The following is a 19,293-nucleotide window of genomic DNA, read 5'->3' as shown; positions in this document are numbered from 1 at the left end:
CCAGGTTCTTTGTTCCTATTAACTTCACATGAAAATGTAGAACCATCATAATAAGGGGTTGGGGGAGGATAAGAAATACAAGCACAATCATAAAAGTGACCATCTTGACCACTACAAACGTCACATATATTCCACACATAAGATTGAGTTTGTGCACATAACTCACTCTCGGGAATATTTTGATAATTTTGCCATGGGTGATTTTCTTCACAATATATATGAGGATCAATAGTAGAATTACCAACACCTAAACTCCCATAATTTCAAGATGTCATGTTTCTCAAATCAACAAGTAGAATAAAATAAAATAAAATAAAAAACAAGACTAAATAAAGTTCAAACTTGAAACCTAGCAATATGTACACATATAACTACACCGTTAGTTCCCCGGTAACGACACCAAAATTTGATCACGCCCAATTATGCCTTATAAAAAGGACTAAGCGATCGTTGCAAATATAATCCGGTTTACAAGCCCGGAATCGAATCCCACAGAGAACTAAGGCTTAGCTACAGTTATTCAATATTGCTAAGAAACACAAGTCCGAACAATTTCCTAATTATAGAGATTATAATATTTATTTCTAACTAATTAACTAACAACTATTAAAAAGCAGTAAAATTATCAACTAACAAGGATGAAATTTGTGACAAGACTAAGGAGGTCTAGAGTTATGATTTTCCCAATTGTCGGAATCCTTCCCGCTATACCTTCTATAATTTCGCCTAAGTATTTTCTACCGATCGTGAGTACTTCAGGTATCATAATTCTCTTCCGAGCAACTACTACAATTTACTAGACATATTCTTCCGAACTACGCTAGCTGGCACTAGTTTACTGCTCACTAAGATCGCACCAAGGTTTTATTATTCCTAATATCACCTTTAAACCCTTCGTATTGATTCCTCACATATGCCAGGAGTGATGTTGTTCAACAACTACCTAAATATATACCATTTTCCAAGCAATACATACTAAATAGGCACAGTCAATTGATGGTCATTCAATCAACAACAATAAACACGTAGTTGAACAAGTAGAGAAATCCAACGACTCAATGATATAGAAACATAACAAAGAATTTATCCTACAAAAGGTTATATCAAAACTCTAGATAATAAATTAGCTATTCATAATAGTATACAAAACTACAATACTAAAATTCATAACCAATAATGAAAATAGGAAGAAGGAAGTAAAAAACTCGTAGAAGAATTCCCCGCCTTGATCCTAGTGTGGTCTTGCCTCCTTAGGTCAAATCCCCTCAAAATGGTGTTTAATGACTATTTATATGTGTAGGGAAAAACCTAGACGAAATAACCAAGTCCAAAACCAAATATGAGACAAAATAGGCCTGGAACCCGGAACATCCTCGCGACAGACCGCGCTTCGTGAGGCCAAACGCGCGGTAAACCTCGCTGCACCCTCGCGTTGCGAGGGAGAATGCCAGGAAATTTGCTTGCCTCGCCTGCTGCTTCTTCGATTCAAATTTTGCTGCCTACTTTTCCCTTCTTTCACGTTTTTGTTTTTTTCTCTTTTCCACTTGACTTTTGTCTCCTTTTGATTTGTCTTCCATAATTACTTTATTATTATATAATCATAAGCCCATTCTTTTAGTGCATAAATTACACTTTAAATATTTACTTTGCTCAAATTTCATTTCCAATGTACCTACACATAAAATAAACTCAATTAAGCACACATATAGTATAGTTTAGCATTAAAGCACCTAAATGTATAGTAAGTAATGCACTAAAAATATATAATTATAGCCAAACATCAAGAGCATACACTCATCTGAAAATACTTGTACTTATTTCTCAAAGGAGGGATATCGTTGACGATTTGCAATTCAAGTGTGCCTCTCTGCTTTCTAAGTGACATGAACCAGATGCATGTAGAAGTTGGCAATGACGAGGTAATATCCTTTACCATCTACAAATATGGTCTTGTATGCAATGAATTCATTGATTTTCTTGATTATTCATTCCTATAGGATCAATTGAAGATGGGAGTTGTGGTTTGGGATGCATAGATAAAAGTGTGGAGGCGAAATGGTTCAATACTTATCCAAATATCAAATCACGTATAGTCTTAAGAAGATATTATGGTATTGCCCTTTACCATAAATCGCTGTTGCAAATTTCTGAAACTCAATTCATTGATACCCTCGGAAGTTACCTACCCTCGAAAGTGGATCCGGCCCTATTTTTGATGGTTCACATATTAATTATTTTCAATTTAGGTGATGCCCGAATTCCATCAATTCCTTCAAGGATTGGCTTTCAGGAACACTGCCTGCATCTTCAATTCATTGAGTAGGACTGTAGGAGTAAAGGAAAGTATAGACCTTACAAAGAGCATTTCAGTTCAAGCTTGCTGAGTCATCCTAGGGCCTTGATTGAAAAACACCAAAAACCTTGTTTTCACTTTCATTACATTCAAACAACCAAATATTCTTTGCAAAAACTATAACCAAACACAACTCCAACTTCATTTTTATCAACGGTTGTGTTACAAAAATGGTCGTTACTTAGCTTCCACCCTTTCATATTCAGCATTTAGGAACAACAATGAATGCTAAAGATTCACATCCTACATTTATAAGGTCCTTCAACGTTTTTAACATCAATATCCCATATTCTGGTGGCTAGCGCTGATGATATTGTTAGCTTGATGAAAAATGTGCTATGCATTGCCATACATCTTTATTCTAAAAAAGAAAGAAAGAAAGAATAAAATAATAATACTGTTGTATTTTCTTTAAGTGGGAACTGGCTGCTTAATTCTTTTTTTCATACCGTATATGACTAATAGTACGAAGCCAATAATATATGAGGTTATTTTTAAGAACTAAGTTATACTGTTGTTTTTCAGGTGGGAATGTATTTTTCTTTATACGGTATATGGGGATTTTATGAAGCCAATAATCTAGGTTACTTTTGTTTACGTTTTTTTTTAATTTAATCGTTCGGTATCCGAAACTCAAATGCTGATTATGTATTATTATAAGGGAAGAAGGAAGCTACACTGAAATATAATTTTCCTACGATGGAAAGAGTACGCGAGAGGTTATTTTCTACTTCTTAAACTTCTAATGATTGTGGTCGGTTCACTTCAAGCCTCCAGCAATATTGTAGTTCTTTTTGTGTTTGATATAATTGGGTATATGGATTAGGTTTTACTTCTTTTTTTTTCTTTCATTATGTGCTGTCGTCCTTTTTACTTGTATGGAAAAGATCGTCCTTTTTACTTGTATGGAAAAGATGATACATATTTATAATTTATATACATATACATTAAATGTCAAAAATATCATGATTTAAATTTTGTTACACATACGATACTTAAACTGATCATTATTCATTATGTTTTGTCGTCCTTTTTACTTGTACGGACAAGATTATATATATATATATATAAAATGTCAAAAATATCGTGATTTAAATTTTGTTACACGTACAACACTTAAACCGATCGTATTTTTTTTTAAAAATAATTCTCGTTCTTTACCCATCTTCTAAGAAAAATTAAAAATAGTATCGCCTTAATACATTTCAAGTATCCCTAGAAGACCAAAAACTCTTACGCAGTGAAAAATTAAGAAAAATTATAGAACTAATTGTAGATAATTAGAACATGAAATTTAATCTATTTGAATTTTAGAATTTTAAAGGAATCTTAACATATTTCTTATATTTGGGTATTAGAATAGAATCATTTCGCATATTTAGGTTTCACTAGTTATATCTGAAATCCTCCAGAATAATTCCTCATAGAATTAGTGTAATAATAAATTATGATACGTTCTATTACAGAATTGGGAGAGAGAAGAAAAAAGTGGAACCTTAGTAATTAGAACATATATGCAACTTTGTAAAGGGAGAGAGAAGTGGGAGGATTTATATCCCTAATAAATGCTCTCACATATAAATTATTATGATACGTTCTCCTAATAACCTTATAATAAATCCTCATAGAATTAGTCTAATAATAAATTACAAGTCCCTGTATCTCATTTCTAAAATCTAAAATTACTTTATTGCTTTAACGACAACATACACTGCGTGAGGTATCACTCGGCCCCTTCATTTTCTTACCGGCGACATGTGTTGATATATGCAATTTTCGCTTTTTGGATGATTTTTTCTCACTATCTGCAGCAGTAGAAAGTGTGGCATCCTTGTTCTCAATTTTTTCCTCATTCCCTTCTGGCTCAATGACCAACATACTAGCTAAATTAAAGTCCAGAATGAAACTGTCCCTTTCTAATCTATCTAGTCTCTTGAAATGTCTCCGAGTATAACCAATAACACCTTCAAGCACTTCTCCAATGCCCTTTATCTATATTAAAACAAAAAAGACTTATAAGTTTAAATAGTTCCAATAGATTGATGTTCGACATGCTTAAGTCAAATGTATGTGTATTCAAGCATTAAGAACAAGCAGCGAATCAACTAAATGAACTTTCTTGCCATAAAGAATGATGGAAATGCCAATACAAGACCAAGCTAATATATGAAACCACTTTTTCTTGATAGAGATTTAGCATGATTTGAAGGCCTGTCAAAGCAATGGAAAAATATTTACGGAGGTCTTACTTGTATGGTAAATCTTCTGGACTATGTAATTCAATGAACCTACTAAGCATTTTAACAATTTTTTTAAAGCCCACATTTTATAGTATTTCTGGGGGTGGGGGGGGGGGGGGGGGGAAGACACGACAATAGTACCTTAATAGTCTCGGTATCAAGAATCTTGACCAATTGGGAAAAAACAAACTGTGCAATATGATATATCTTTGTCTTCGTGTTCCATTCCCTCACATATTCCCAAAGCAAATAGACCTTTTCTTTAGAAAGAGCCTCAAGTGCTTTTCCTATCAGATCTCCAGCATCTCTCTCCCTGCCAAGAGCTAGATGTCAGACAAAAGTAGTGATACAATAGCATTTACATCAGCCATCAATAACCAAAAAGGGAAGACAAATTTAGAACCATCACTTAAAAAAATGGAGAAATCAGGACTACCTGTTGATTTCACCAAATATATCTAGAAGGTCATGCGGTCTTCGAAGCTCCAATGCTATCTGGATGGCTCTGGTGTAGTCAGCATCTATTAGAGCAATTTTTAACTCTTGACCCCGTAGAACGCCTTCCTCCTGCACAAGCAACATAACACTATCACATGAAAGTTTTGTAGTAATTTTCAGTTTAATTAAACAAAATAATAGCTAATTGCACCTAATTAACTAATCCACGATATTCATAATATGCCTGTAAACCCATAGGCATCTTAAATTATTACGGAACTAGTTCTCAAATTCCCTCGAAGATTTTAGCAGACAGAAGCACATAACAAGGTTATACCGTTAATCAAGTAAACTAACAGCATGCGATTACAAACTAGAGCACAAGCAGCATCCTTCATTTTCTTTTCTTTTTTGGCACAAGCAGCACCCTCCAAAATTGCTTTAGACATTTGAGAGACGAAACAAATGTGATCAAGCCATTAGGACCTCACTGGGGCATTTTAAACGCTCATAAAACATCTTTTCTGCCACAGAAACTAATGCCTTAGTAGAATTATAATTATCAAGTAACACCCAACAATTGCTGTTCAATGAATATGATTTCAAGATACACTTACTTCTTTACGAAAAGCTTCCTCTTTATCTAAAGCTGTTGAGTCATGCCACAGATTGATCACCGCATCACCACCGCCAGTTGCAAGCATTTCTGTTTTCTTACCAATAGCAAGGGCCCATATCTGGATTGACAGTTAGAGGAGAAAACAGCATTTAATTATCCTTTGTGTGAAAAACATATGTCAAAAAAATGTAAGCCAAATGCAAATGACAGTTGTAAAATTTATTCATCGAATCTTTGGTGATGTAGTCAAATGTCGCTATATTAATGGCAACCATAGCAGCGCTCAAAAACCAAATTAACTGTGCTCAAGTCGACTCATTAATTTAGATCAACTAGTTTTTCCAGGATGGAGAGATAAAAAGATAGCTCTATTATAAGAGAATAGATATTTAAATTAAATAACATAAATACTTAATCACCTTATCCTCATGTTGGTCATATGTTGCAATACACTCATTGGTCTTAACTGTCCACAACTTCATCAAACCACCAGCACCTGGAGAGACGGTCATATCTTTTAGCAAAAGTAGGCTATGAGAAACAGAAAAATCAACATAATGAAGCTATATTGGCTTCGGGATGTCATGTTACCACAAGAAACAAACTGAGTTCCATGGGTAAGAAACGATGCTCTTAACACACTTGATGTATGCCCTTCAAATGTTTTAAGACATGATCCATCAGATATGGCCCATATCTTTATCGTCTTATCTCCAGAAGCTGTTATCACGCAATGATCAACTGGAGAAAACTCCACAGACCATATCCCCCTTTTATGCCCTTTCAGTGTAACCACTGACACTAGGTCTGGAAGTCTCCATATGCAGGCAGTGCGATCCTAGTAAAATATGACGAAATTGGACAAGAATAAAAAAATATACAAGAAGCAAAAAATGCAAATTCGTCTCCTTTGGCAGCTTTTTATGCCAAGATTTAATAAGATGTCTCAATGTTTCAAACCTGGGAACCACTGCAAACAAGACTGTCATTTGGTGCTATTGCCAAAGAGTTAATATCCTTGTCATGTGCTGCTACAACTGCTTTTGCTTTCAGAGTCATAATTTCTTCATTGTTGCCAGAGACACCGTCCATATTCCATACCTTGAGAGTATGGTCACTGGAAGAATGTAGAAAGATAAAGATATAACTTCTAGAAAATATGATAAAGAAACATTTAGATTAGTTTGTGTTAGGATTTCTAGAGAAGAATCGAGTCATAGGACGATGAACAGGAAAATCTAAACCTATTGACGTCGAATTTCCCTTCCATTTGTTTGAGCTCTTAGATCGACCTATTTTGAGTATAATTCAGCTCGTTAAAGGGAAGTTGAACCTTAGAGCTCAATGGAAGAGAGAACTTTGATCTCTTATTTTGGTTGAAATATGACGTGGGTTCAAAATCCCCCTTTAAATAGGGAGTCTTATTAAAGCAGCAGGAAACATAATCCTTCAGAAACTAGGAAACATAAACCTTATTCTAGAGTAATATAAATAGCAAAACAGAAAGCTTGATATAAAATAAAAATCAAATACTTAATTTAATTAACTCCCCTTCGGCCATAAGTCTTGCCTACCAATGCGTCTACAAAATTTTGCTTCAGCAATCATCATTTAACAGATTTTGAAGCCTAAAAAACGTACGATTTAAGGCTAAATAATAAAAATTTTACAGATACAAAGGCGATTTTTATCTTATTTGCATCCAACCAGTAAAAGAAACATCAACTCAAGTCAGCAGAACCGAGGGAAAACTCGATTCAGCATTAATCTTCATCCGTGGAGGAGCATTAATATCAAGCAAGCAGAAGCTTCAGAGTGGCATAACTAGATTAAAAAGAAAAAGAAAGAGGAGCACTGTAATTCAGAAGAGAGTTATTACCGAAGTATCTAGGAGATAAATGGGCTCATTCAAGGGCCAAACGATAGCATAAATATTCACAGAGATTTGATCAATCCACTTTACAACATGGAGGCTTGAACCACTAAAACAATTTTTAGGAGATTAGACAGTCACATTTCACCTGTAATTTTTTAGGCCATATTTTTTGCAATGCATAATAGTTTTAGTTGTAATGGACAACGGTCATGGCAAAGACTCTATTATCAACTATATTCTAAAAAGCACGAGATCTCGAAACTGCGCCTTTACAAATTCCTAATTGTGAGCCAAAATTCAAAACTGATGCTAAACATAGACTTTTAGGACACATAATCTTGATTCCTGAAAATGTAATTTGGATAAGATGCCGGCCCCACAAGTTTATAAAGGCATATGCAGAAGAAGGATATGCTCAATGCAGAGTTCAGGGATAATCACTTACCTACTACCACTCACGAAGAAGTTTCGTTGCTTCTTTGAAAAAGCAACAGCACCAACAGCTCCCATGTGACCTATGCCTACGCCAACACAAGACTTGTTCTCGCAATCCCATAACCTAACCTATGGAAACACCAGAATTAAGAATAGCAGAAAAAATTGGTTTTAATCTTGAATAGTGAAGTAAAATCTTGGTAAACCAGCACATAAGAGAAAGGGAAACGGCATAAATAAAATGCTGCATATTTGTCTAAAGAGCAAAAAGAAATATGACAAACTTACATTGTTGTCCTTGCTCCCCGTTACTATTAGTGTTCTTCCAGAACTTGATACACAGGTATCAAGACACAAAATAACATCAGTGTGCCCAGACAATACATAAGAGCACGACATTGATTCAAGATCGTATACCCGTACCTGTATATATATGCAACATTTTAGAACCTCAGAAAAGAGTCTAATTTAAAGTGTGATGACATGAATGCTTTATCCAAACTAAATTTAAACTATTACTTAGATACATGCACCAATTTTACACCAAAGAAGGCAATTTCTAAATCTATGTCACAATAAATGAATCCGGAAGGGGTAATGCGTATGCATGTTATCTACTCAGATAAAGGCTTGTACAATAAATGAAAAACCAAAGAACTGTTTAGACTATTAAGGCATGTATGTACCATGAGAGGATATCCTCAGTTCTGATCTATATCTATATTATATTAAAAGTTGGAAGCCTTAAACTTCAAGTTAAATTACTAAAATGCCCTTCTAATTATTAACCTAAATATCCTATTTGATTAAAAAAATTAAATAAACTAACGGCTACATAATCAAAACACCCCTTCATAATAGTCACAACTATTTTGATGCCACTTAACCTCTTTTTCTAAGCAAGTGTCATTTCTGTTTTTGCAAATGAAATTTTACAAGTAGTCCTTATTCTTAAAATATAGAGTCAACATGAAAATTAATTGTTTCCCGGTTCATGATGACTTGATATTTGTGCATGCAGTAACACCAATGGCTCTGGCAAGATCTTGGGCAATACAGAGTTCACCAAGCATGGGAAAATAAAAGCGTAATTGTGATTTTCTTCTTATCACATAATGGATAATAGACAATAAACTAGGATCATGAGACAATCCAAAAAGAAAGTCCACCACTTTTTAAAGAACAATGAATGAAAGTTATGGGAGTGTGAGGAATATGTGGTGGATATGCCTAAACTTCCATCCACAATCATGACTTGCTGACACAACGTAACGGTGAGTGTTACCATTTTCATCGATAGGGTAATCAAATTATTTGATGGTAAATTTGTTTTCATAAGATATTAAATAATATTTTACTTGTCATACTTATTGCATCAAAATATTTAACAGAAATATTCTAACAATTTAATGCACTGAGCCAATTAAGTTGGTACTTTACACTTTATTTTCTTCCATTGATAAATGACAAATAATGTTGACTCGCCATTTGTCGGCAGAAATATCTTTCTTTTGTTAATTTTGTCCAGATTGTCACAATAAAGATTCGTATTGTAAATTTAAAGTTGTTTCCCCTTTGGCCCAAAGGGGTCTGAGTGACCCCCTCTCACCTTTTCTCTTCATAATAGCAAGGGCTGAACAACATATTGAAGACTGCACATAGCAATGGGTGGATCAAGGGTTTCAATGTTGCAAGTAGTCAAGTTGAGAGGTTGGAAATTACTCACCTTCAATATGCAGATTATACTCTAATTATGTGTGGTGCAGAAGAACGTCAAGCAAAATATATTAGGATTATCCTTATCCTCTCTAAAGCTATTTCTGGACTTCATATTAATTGGAGGAAAAGTCAGATTTTATCCTGTTAATGAGATGCCTAACATGACAAACATTCTGGGAGGGGAAGTCGGTTCTTTTCCTACTATCTATTTGGGGATGCTTCGGGAGCAAAAAGCAAATACAAAGAAATATGGAATGGAGTTCTGGAAAGATGTGAGCAAAAGTTAGCCGGATGGAAAACACAATACATTTCTTTGGGAGGTAGACTAGTTCTTATTAACTCTGTGCTAGATGCTCTCCCAACCTACATGATGTCCATATTCCCTTCACCTGCAAGTGTAGAAAGGAGAATGGAAGTCATGAGAAGGAATTTCTTATGGCATGGAAATAAAGAGAAGAAAGGATTTCACTTAGTTAAATGGAAAGAGTTAGACCATTAGTAAACAAGAAGGGGGATTGGGAATGAGAAATCTGAGAAGGCAAAACAAATGTCTATCAATGAAGTGGTTGTGGAGATTTACAAGGGAAGAACAAACACTACGGGGAAGAGTGATAAAAGCAAAGTATGAAAAAAAAGGCTTCTGGATGACTAGGGAGGTGAAGAATCCTTATGGAACCAGTTTATAGAGATTAATTAGGAACCTGTGGCCAAATCTTTCATCCAAATTGAAATTTAATGTGAGGATGGAAGGAAAATATTATTCTGGGAAGATAACTGGCTGGGAATAGGATGCTTGAAGGTTTTATTCCCCGACATTTTTACAGAGCTATAATGAAGGATGTAAGAGGGATTCAGGGATGGAACTTAACATTCAGAAGACTACTTCAAAATTGGGAATTGCCTAGAATTGCAGAATTCTAACAAGGCAGAGGATTGCAAGAGGGGGAAGACACTCTTTCATGGAAGAAGCACAGCAATGCAAGTTATACAGTAAGTTCAGCCTACAAAGATTTGAATCAGGTATCTCAAAACAGTTAAAATATGGAAAGTTAAAATACCATACAAAGTGGCATGCTTTACTTGGTTGGTGGCTAAAGTAGTAGTACTTACTCAGGAAAAGCTTAGGAAAAGAGGATTGCCAATTTGTTCTAGATGCTATTTATATGGACAAGATGCAGAGACAATTAGTCATCTGTTTCTACATTGTAGAGTGACCAGGCAATTGTGGGAATTGTTCATCAACCTAAGGGGTATTAGGTGGACAATGCCAGAAAGAACCTTTGAATTCTGGAAAGTTGGAATACAGGGGGGAACTCTACTTCTAACAAAGACAGATGGAAAATTGTCCCCGCAGCTATTTGGTGGACAATATGGAAGGAGAGGAATGCAAGGTGCTTTGAAGATACAAGCAGCCCTACACAAAAGATTAAGATGAATTGTATTCTTCTTTTTAGTTATTAGTGTAAATTAGAATATATTGATGACCATGATTCAATCATAGAAGTCTTAGGCTCCTTGTGAGAAGAACAAGGATGTTACGCTTTTGGGTTTTGTCTAAGCTCTCCATGATGCACATTCCGGCTCCCAGCACAATTTTTGTTTGGAAAATGATAGGGACCCGTAGAGACAGCATTACAGAATAAAAAATTGCTTCTCACAATGTTGGGGAAATGTTGGGGAAAATTACTTCTTAGACTGCCAAGTTTTTATCTTATTCTGGGAGAATTCAGCTGATCAGAAGTGTATTACTTTCCATTCAAATGTACAGGTCTCAAATCTTTATCCTCCCTAAGAAGATTGTGAAAGTCATTGAAGCTATTTGTAGACAATACCTTTGGACTAGTAATACTAATGTGTCAAAGAGGGCTTTAATTGCTTGGGAAAGATTAAGCTATCCCATTTGTGCTGGTGGCTTAAACTTGACAGACATGCAAAGCTGGAACAGGGCTGCTATATGTAAATTGCTATGGAATTTATGTGCTAAAAAGGACAAGCTATGGGTTGCTTGGATCCATAATTACTACATCAAAGGGGGTTCTATTTGGGATGCTCAATGTAAAGCAACCATCTTGGATCATTCATAAAATCCTTGATGCCAAGAAATATTTAGATAATATTACCTGCAAGGTAGCTCAGTTGGTTGAGCATGGGGCTTCCATAATGAGGTCTCAGGTCTGAAACCTGGGTTGAGCTCGTCGCACGAGGCTTGCTTAGTGCGGGTTATCTCTCTTGTGTGGTTTGCGGGATATTGCACAGAAGCGAGATTTACCCAGTGCGTACCCAAAGGGTAGCGGTTGCGGGTTCCCTTGTTGGTGGAATGAAGTAGACTTGCTCCCAGTTTCCAAGAAGCTTTACACGGAGATGAGAGGAGATTTCATTAAAGTGGAATGGAGAAGGTTAACTTGCAATAACCAGGGCTGTCCTAAATGAATATTTATACTGCAACTGGCTATCATGGAGAGACTTTTGACACGTGATCGACTGGCAAAATGGGGTGTTGTTGACAGCGGGACCTGCCCATTATGCAATGCTATGTCTGAGAGCCACAGTCGCTTGTTTTTTGACTGTGTGTTCTCTGCTAAAGTATGGGACAGTTTGCTACAATGGCTAGGTGTTTCCAGGGGTATCTCAATTGGCAAAATGAAGTGCAATGAGCAGCACATATGCAAGAGGTATGAAGGGGCAACATGAGATATATCGAATGTCTTTGGCTGGTGCAATATACCATTTATGGCAGGAAAGAAACCAGCGTATTTTCCAGCGAAAGCAGAGACCTGAAGCAACAATTATTAGGCAGGTTATACAAGAGGTGTTCTGTCGAGGAAGCTTGAAGATGAAGATTGCAAGGAGCTTGGAGCATATGAATTTCTATCCTAATTAAGCTAGGATACAAATTTGATTGACATTTGATTGGCAGATTCTGAGCCTAGTTGGTCAGATCTATTTCTTTGTACTGAACCTTGTCACTTTGGTAATAATACTACTTATTTAAAAAAAAACTTCTCAATTTCCAGGGGCCGGGGAGATTGGCGAGGATAGTACGCACCGTATAGGGGTGGGGTGGATGAAATGGAAGCCAGCGTCTGGTGTTTTGTGTGACAGGAAGGTGCCTCCAAAACTTAAAGGCAAGTTCTATAGAGCGGTGGTTAGACCGGCCATGATATATGTTGCAAAGTGTTGGCCAGTCAAGAATTCTCATATCCAGAAGATGAAAGTTGCAGAAATGAGGATGTTGAGATGGATGTGCGGACACACTAGGCTGGATAAGATTAGGAATGAAGATATCCGGGTGAAGGTGGGCGTGGCTCCCATGGAAGACAAGATGCGGGAAGCTAGGCAGGCTTAGATGGTTCGGGCACGTGCGGAGGAGAAGCCTGGATGCCCCAGTAAGGAGGTGTGAACGGCTGGCCTTGACGGGTATGAGAAAAGGTAGAGGGCGGCCAAAGAAATATTAGGGAGAGATGATCAAGCAGGACATGGTGCGGCTTCAGATTTCCGAGGACATGGCCCTTGATAGGAAGTTGTGGAGGTCGAGCATTAAGATTGTAAGTTAGAAGGTAGGAGGCTAGTCTGATAGTGCTTCGTCTTAGGCTGCTAGTAGCTTCAGTTGTGTCCATATTACTTCTTTAAGGTTGCATGTTAGGTCGTAAAAGGCTAGTCTGATAGAATTTTGTCTTAGGATGCTAGTGGCTCTTGTTGTACCCATATTACTCCATTGTGTCTGTAGTACTGTGCCATTATTACTGCTTATTGTTATTGATTCTCTCTCTATTTTCTGGTTATTATGTTGTTGGCGTTATCTTTTTTGCTTCCTTTGCTATTACTGCTCCACTGCCTCTTTTCATCTTCTTGAGCAGAGGGTCTATCGAAAACAGTTTCTCTACTCCTCCGAAGTAGGGGTAAGGTCTGCGTACACACTACCCTCCCCATACCCCACTTGTGGAATTCCACTAGGTGGTTGTTGTTGTTGTTGTTGGGGTAAGCCGGTAAGGTCTGCGTACACACTACCCTCCCCAGACCCTACTTGTGGAATTCCACTGGGTTGTTGTTGTTGTTGTTGGTTTTTTAACCCTTTACAAACTTTTTTTAGTTTTATGACCTTTTTACAAGAGATCATTTTTTACACAGAGAGATCTGAAACGGTCATTTTCTTTGTTCAAATTGTAAGAGGGCAAGAGACATCAATTATTATTGTTAGTTGTTGTTGCTGCTACTTATTTCCCCCCCAAAAAAAAAGCTTCTCACAAAAGATTTTTTAGCCCTTTACAAACTTTTTTTAGTTTTATGACCTTTTCACAAGAGATGATTTTTTACACGTAGAGATCTGAAACGGTCATATTCTTTGTTCAAATTGTAAGAGGGCAAGAGGCAACAACAACAACAATATCTACATTACTTTATTTGTCACAAAAAAACAACCCAGTAGAATCCCACTAGTGGGGTCTGGAGAGGGTAGAGTGTACGCAGACCTTACCCCTACCCCGGAAGGATAGGGAAGTTGTTTCCGGAAGACCCTCGGCTCAAGAAAACGATTTATTTGTCACAGAAATATCTATATTTGCTTTTATATTGAAGACAAATTATCTTCAGGATGGCATTGTGAAGAGTGGAAAAAATATTTTGCTTCTATTCAACAAATAAAAGATGTAGCCTTAACAGAAACATGATTGAAGATGCAAAACATAAAATGGTTACTTAAGGCTTTTATCAGAAGAGTAGGGAATAAGGGAAATGGAGATATGTTTAATGCAATAATTTATAGTTTAATGCAATACGTTTTGGTTACATTTTACGATTAATATTAGGATTTAATATTAATATTTTCTATGTGAATTTAGGATCTTCTCAAGTTGCAAAAAGTTCCTGATTGCATCTTTTGTCCTGCTAAAATACGAGCCTTCAATATTTTACTGAGCAACTTTTGTAATTATAAAACTAAACAAGGTGTCAGAGAAATATAAAATGAAATAGAGTTCCTTTTCTTTTTGGGTTAGCCAAATAGACTAAAAGGGCAGCCCGGTGCACTATGCTCCCGCTATGCGCGGGGTCCGGGGAAGGGCCGGACCACAAGGGTCTATGTAGCTAAATAGAATCAACAATCATTATTTTGTTTTACTTATACTTTTTTCGTTAACTTTTATTTTCTGTCTCAAACACAATTTTTAATAAGTAATAGCTATATGTTTTGAGACGGTACACGCACAACGCGTGTGCCGAGAGACTAGTTTATTGATATTTATTGAAAATGCATATAATTATAACAAAGTATAAAGCATAACCTAATAATGGGTCAAATTGTAGATCTCACGCCCCCCACAACTCATTCATTTAATTTCGAGAAAAGATATTCAAGGATGTCAAATTCTGAAGAGAAACTTCAAGATGGGCCAAACAAGCTGGACCATTATCTGCAGTATTCCATACATTACTCAATAGTTTAAACCCAGAAAAGCATTAAGGAACTTACCTGCTCTACACTTGTTGCGACGGCAAGGAACTGTTCATCATCACCCAAAAATTTCATGTCTGCAATCTCTTCATTGTATCCAACAAACCTCTTCCTAAGAGGTAGATTCATACTACCTACAGATTCCTCTGGATAGTAGAGAAAAAACTGCTGGTCTGCTGTAACACAGAGCAACTCTTGACTTGCAGGCAAAATCAAAGCAGAAATAAAGCCCCTCTTTGAATATTCATTGTCAGAGCTTATGGTGATATCGGAGTTTTTCTGCTCAAAGAGGCACAGTGCCCTGTTACACAAGCATATCGAGTGATTTAGTAAGCCACCGTATTTTAGGAGGATTGAAGCAAAAAAAATATTGAACAGAGAATGGTTTTAAAGTTCTGAGTTTCTAGTCACACCACTAATATAGGCAACTATTTTGATTCACCGATCCTCCTTCTCCCTCTTTACATACCAAAATAAACCTCTTAAAGTCTTTCTATAAAAAGTAATGGATGCCTTAAATACCTTCTACTTTCACAAATTCTGAGTATTTATTTTTACAGTGAATGCCCATTTCAAACCCTCTATCTCACATTGTCTCTCCCTGAATTTGGATAATCAAACTAAAGAGCCCAAAAGTTATTCTCAAGATCTGCACAAACTATGCCTCTTCTTTTCTTTTTGAGAAGGAAATCATGCCCCTTCATTCCGCCTAATGTTTATTTTAAGTTGTCATGATATCTCACAGAAATGCAGGAATCGCATGAGTGAAGTGTCTACTATGATACATATTGAATTTATAAATTATAGGCATGATAATGGATAGGTTATCTCTAAAATATGATTTCCCAGAGAGCTGTTCACATGAGTAGCACATGGAAAACTCTAGTTACTCACTGCAAGAGAAATCAACAATAAATGAGAACACTTTAGAAGACAACAGATCAAAGAAACTGCAGTTGGAGAAGGCAATTAAAGAGATGAATTCCTGTATCTTTCAAGTTTCGACTGGGTTGAACGTTCAATCTTCTTAAGAACATTAAAGTGATTCTCACGTACCTATCAGAACTCCATATCCGCACCAATCCACGCTCACCAACTGTGATGAAATTAATTGATGGTACATCACTTCTGTTCTTTGCCTGCGGATGTTTTGATGAAGCTAGGCATGCAGCGAAAGGAGACTCTGAACCAATTATACACACGGTTTCAACTGACTCAAGTGTTAGTATTGTGGTCAGGCAGCCGTAGTCATGCAAGTTAAACAAATTCACAACCTGTCATTAGTATCAGTATCAACAAGTGCCACAAATGGCATTAAAGGTGTTCCCATAAAGAATTAGAAAAGAAAAGAAAAAAAACTTCCAACCTGATGATTTTAAACAGAAACATTCAATTAGTTACCTGCAATCTAGAAGTCTCCCCTAGCATGTATAATACAGGTAACTACTTGACAACAAGATATTCTTTAATATTTTCTTGTTTTGGTGACTAAGATAAATCCCGCTTGACAAAGCGTGAAAAAAAATACCAGGTACTCAATAAGACCAGGATATAAAAATGCTCATTGACTTTACAAGTCCCTCTTGATCAAATTTTGTGGAGCATACCTTCGCAGGTAACTCCCAACCCAGACCAAAAAGTCAAGGAACTACATTCATGTCTAGCAAGTTGACAATGGTGTATGCTCAAGCCTTACATACTGAAGGTCGACTGTCCTTGTTGATAACTTCATATCAATCTGGAAATCCAAGTTTTTTTGTTTGTCCGGGACGAGGGGGAATTTTTTTTGGTAAAGATAGTTAGAAGCTCTATACCGGTTTATACGTTGCATGATTCAAGCTACTACTTTGTGCTCAGATTCTTGGAGTCATCTTTCAAAGGCCTCAAGATGGATAAAGTTTACTGTAGTCCTTGTTACATTATTTATGACCTCAGTAGCAATTATTTCCTCAACCTACCAGTCAAATAAAAAGTGGGAGAAAAAGATGAGTAAATGGAGAACATGCCTTGTCTCTCCCTGCAGTGATCAAAGTCCATCCATCATCGGATATTGCCATGGAAGTGACGGTTGATTGATGTTTCTCTAGTTTTGCCAGACATTTCTTTTTTGCCTTTTGTGTCAGATCCCAGACCCTTACTAAACCATCATCACCACCAGAGAACAACTATAGACAATTACAAAACACTTAGTTCAACAAGAAGAGAAGAAACACAAAGATTAGGAGCAGTTACTTTAACATTAAAACCCCTCTTTAGCAAATATGTGGAAGAAGTAGCACAATGACTCAGCTAACAACAACATACCCAGTATTATCCCACACTGTGGGGTCTGGGGAGGGTAGTGTGTACGCAGACCTTAGCCCTACCTTGTGAGGATAGAGAGGCTGTTTCCAATAGACCCTCGGCTCAGGAAAGCATAAGCATAATGACTCAGCTAACAGCTACATAAAAATGGCTTACTTGATAGCCAATTGTAGTATAGAAGATGAACAGTTTGATTAAAAACAAAAATCACCTAAAATCTAAATAGGAGCTTTTTCACAACTTTTTTCTTATTTGATCCTCAATATCTAACACTTAATACAAAATGGAGTTTGCAAGTGATGTCACAGGCCACTAGAACATCACCAATTCATGATAAAACGTATAACAGCAACAACTGGATAATATTGGCAATCACCTGCAGGCGGTCCGGGTGAGGATGAAACATAACGGTGGTGACAACCCCTTTATGACCTTGGAACTGATGAGTGCAGAATCCCCCATCCACATCCCATACGCGAACATTCCCGTCAGACCCTGATGTTGCGAGCAATCCACCTGATGCATCACAAGCCATCCCCATTACAGGTCCTTCATGCCCCTGTAAAAACCAGCCACTCAAAGTCATGTTTCATTATTCTTTTTCACTCAAAACTACAACTTGGCTAGTCGTGAAGAGTTATTCACTTCAATAGAGGAGGTCACCTTTAGCATTTAGTATCACTTCTCCACAAAGCAACAACATAAAGAAAGATAATTAATACTACTCCCTCTGTTTCAATTTATGTGAACCTACTAGGGTCAAACTTAATAACTTTGACAGTAAATTTTGACATAGATTTTTCATACTATAAGTCATGATAATTTATAATTCAAACAACTTAGTCAAAGAACCACCTCAAATATTAAAAGGTTCACATAAACTGAAACATAGGGAGTAGTACATACCTTCCAAGAGCGTAGGCATTTGAGGGTGGAAAGGTCCCAAACTGTAATTAGGCGACTATGGCTAGCAGAAAAGAGGATATTATTAGTATTAGGGTTAAGAGCAAGAGCTGTCACTGGTTCAGAATCGCCTTCTATTGTAGATTTTATCATCGAAGAGGATAACTCGACCAGCTTAATTGTGTCATTACACGCACATACCATAAACGAACCATCCGAGGCAACAACATAAGGGCCTCCAGTGTAGAATTGCTCAAGAGACTTGACACACTTGTAACTCTTCTTCAATTCCATTATTATAAATTCATAACCACAATAATCGAGAATTTGCACCAGTTTGCTCAACACAAACAAGGAGGAGAGGGGTTAAGGGTTTTATATTTCAACGAGTGCTAAAGCCATATATTTATAGGTTTCGACCTTTTATAAACTGCTTACAGAAGGCCGTACGGGCCCAAATTCCAAATATTACTATTTTTCCTACAAGTTAATAAAAACAGTCTTATTTATTATAAACCAAAATTATTTTAAAATATTATTTTCTATAACTAACTTTTATATTTTATAACAAGATAAGTATTTTATGGTATATACTATCATTGAGACATGAAATAAGGCATAAAATACGTTACTTATGTTCTTCCTCTCTATTATTAAGGGATTGTTGTTACTCTATTCATAAATACATGCGCGCGAATACATGCGCATACAGCTATATTCATGAATACAGCAGCGCGAATACATGTAAATACATGCGCGTACAGCTGGACTACCCTGATTTTAGGCACTTTTTGTTGTTGTATTCGTGAATACATGGCGCGAATACATGTGAATACATGCGCGTACAGCTGGACTGCCCTGATTTTAGGCGCTTTTTACTGTTGTATTTATGAATACATGACGCGAATATAGACTCTTTTTGTTGTTGTATTCATGAATACAGTATCGCGAATACAT

General features: G+C 36.5%; 1 protein-coding gene across 1 annotated transcript; it reads right to left on the bottom strand.

The window, feature by feature from the left end:
- Positions 1-3,883: 3,883 nt before the first annotated feature.
- On the bottom strand, positions 3,884-18,738 carry LOC104110309 (protein TORMOZ EMBRYO DEFECTIVE-like). The gene is made up of 14 exons (XM_009619772.4): positions 18,340-18,738; positions 17,810-17,992; positions 17,136-17,294; positions 16,186-16,403; positions 15,148-15,430; positions 8,250-8,384; positions 7,972-8,090; positions 6,611-6,767; positions 6,242-6,488; positions 6,070-6,146; positions 5,649-5,768; positions 5,030-5,160; positions 4,735-4,906; positions 3,884-4,345 (listed from the first exon to the last, which is right to left on the bottom strand). The coding sequence occupies exons 1-14, from the start codon at positions 18,628-18,630 to the stop codon at positions 4,049-4,051; spliced, it is 2,589 nt and encodes an 862-aa protein (XP_009618067.1). The 5' UTR covers positions 18,631-18,738; the 3' UTR covers positions 3,884-4,048.
- Positions 18,739-19,293: the final 555 nt, after the last annotated feature.

This window comes from Nicotiana tomentosiformis, chromosome 8, assembly GCF_000390325.3.
Source record: "Nicotiana tomentosiformis chromosome 8, ASM39032v3, whole genome shotgun sequence".
In the NCBI taxonomy this organism is placed as follows: Eukaryota; Viridiplantae; Streptophyta; class Magnoliopsida; order Solanales; family Solanaceae; genus Nicotiana; species Nicotiana tomentosiformis.
The sequence above is the reverse complement of the archived record's forward strand: the minus strand, read 5'-3'. Positions and strand labels throughout refer to the sequence as shown.

Bases quoted from the DNA above. Each gene is read 5' to 3' on its own strand.
- LOC104110309 (XM_009619772.4), bottom strand. From the start codon at position 18,630: ATGGAATTGAAGAAGAGTTACAAGTGTGTCAAGTCTCTTGAGCAATTC. The intron at 6,768-7,971 runs GTAAGTGATTAT...ACATTCTTCCAG, and splicing joins TTCTTCGTGAGTGGTAGTAG to TGACCATACTCTCAAGGTAT. The intron at 4,907-5,029 runs GTAGTCCTGATT...AGCTCTTGGCAG, and splicing joins ATATTTGGTGAAATCAACAG to GGAGAGAGATGCTGGAGATC.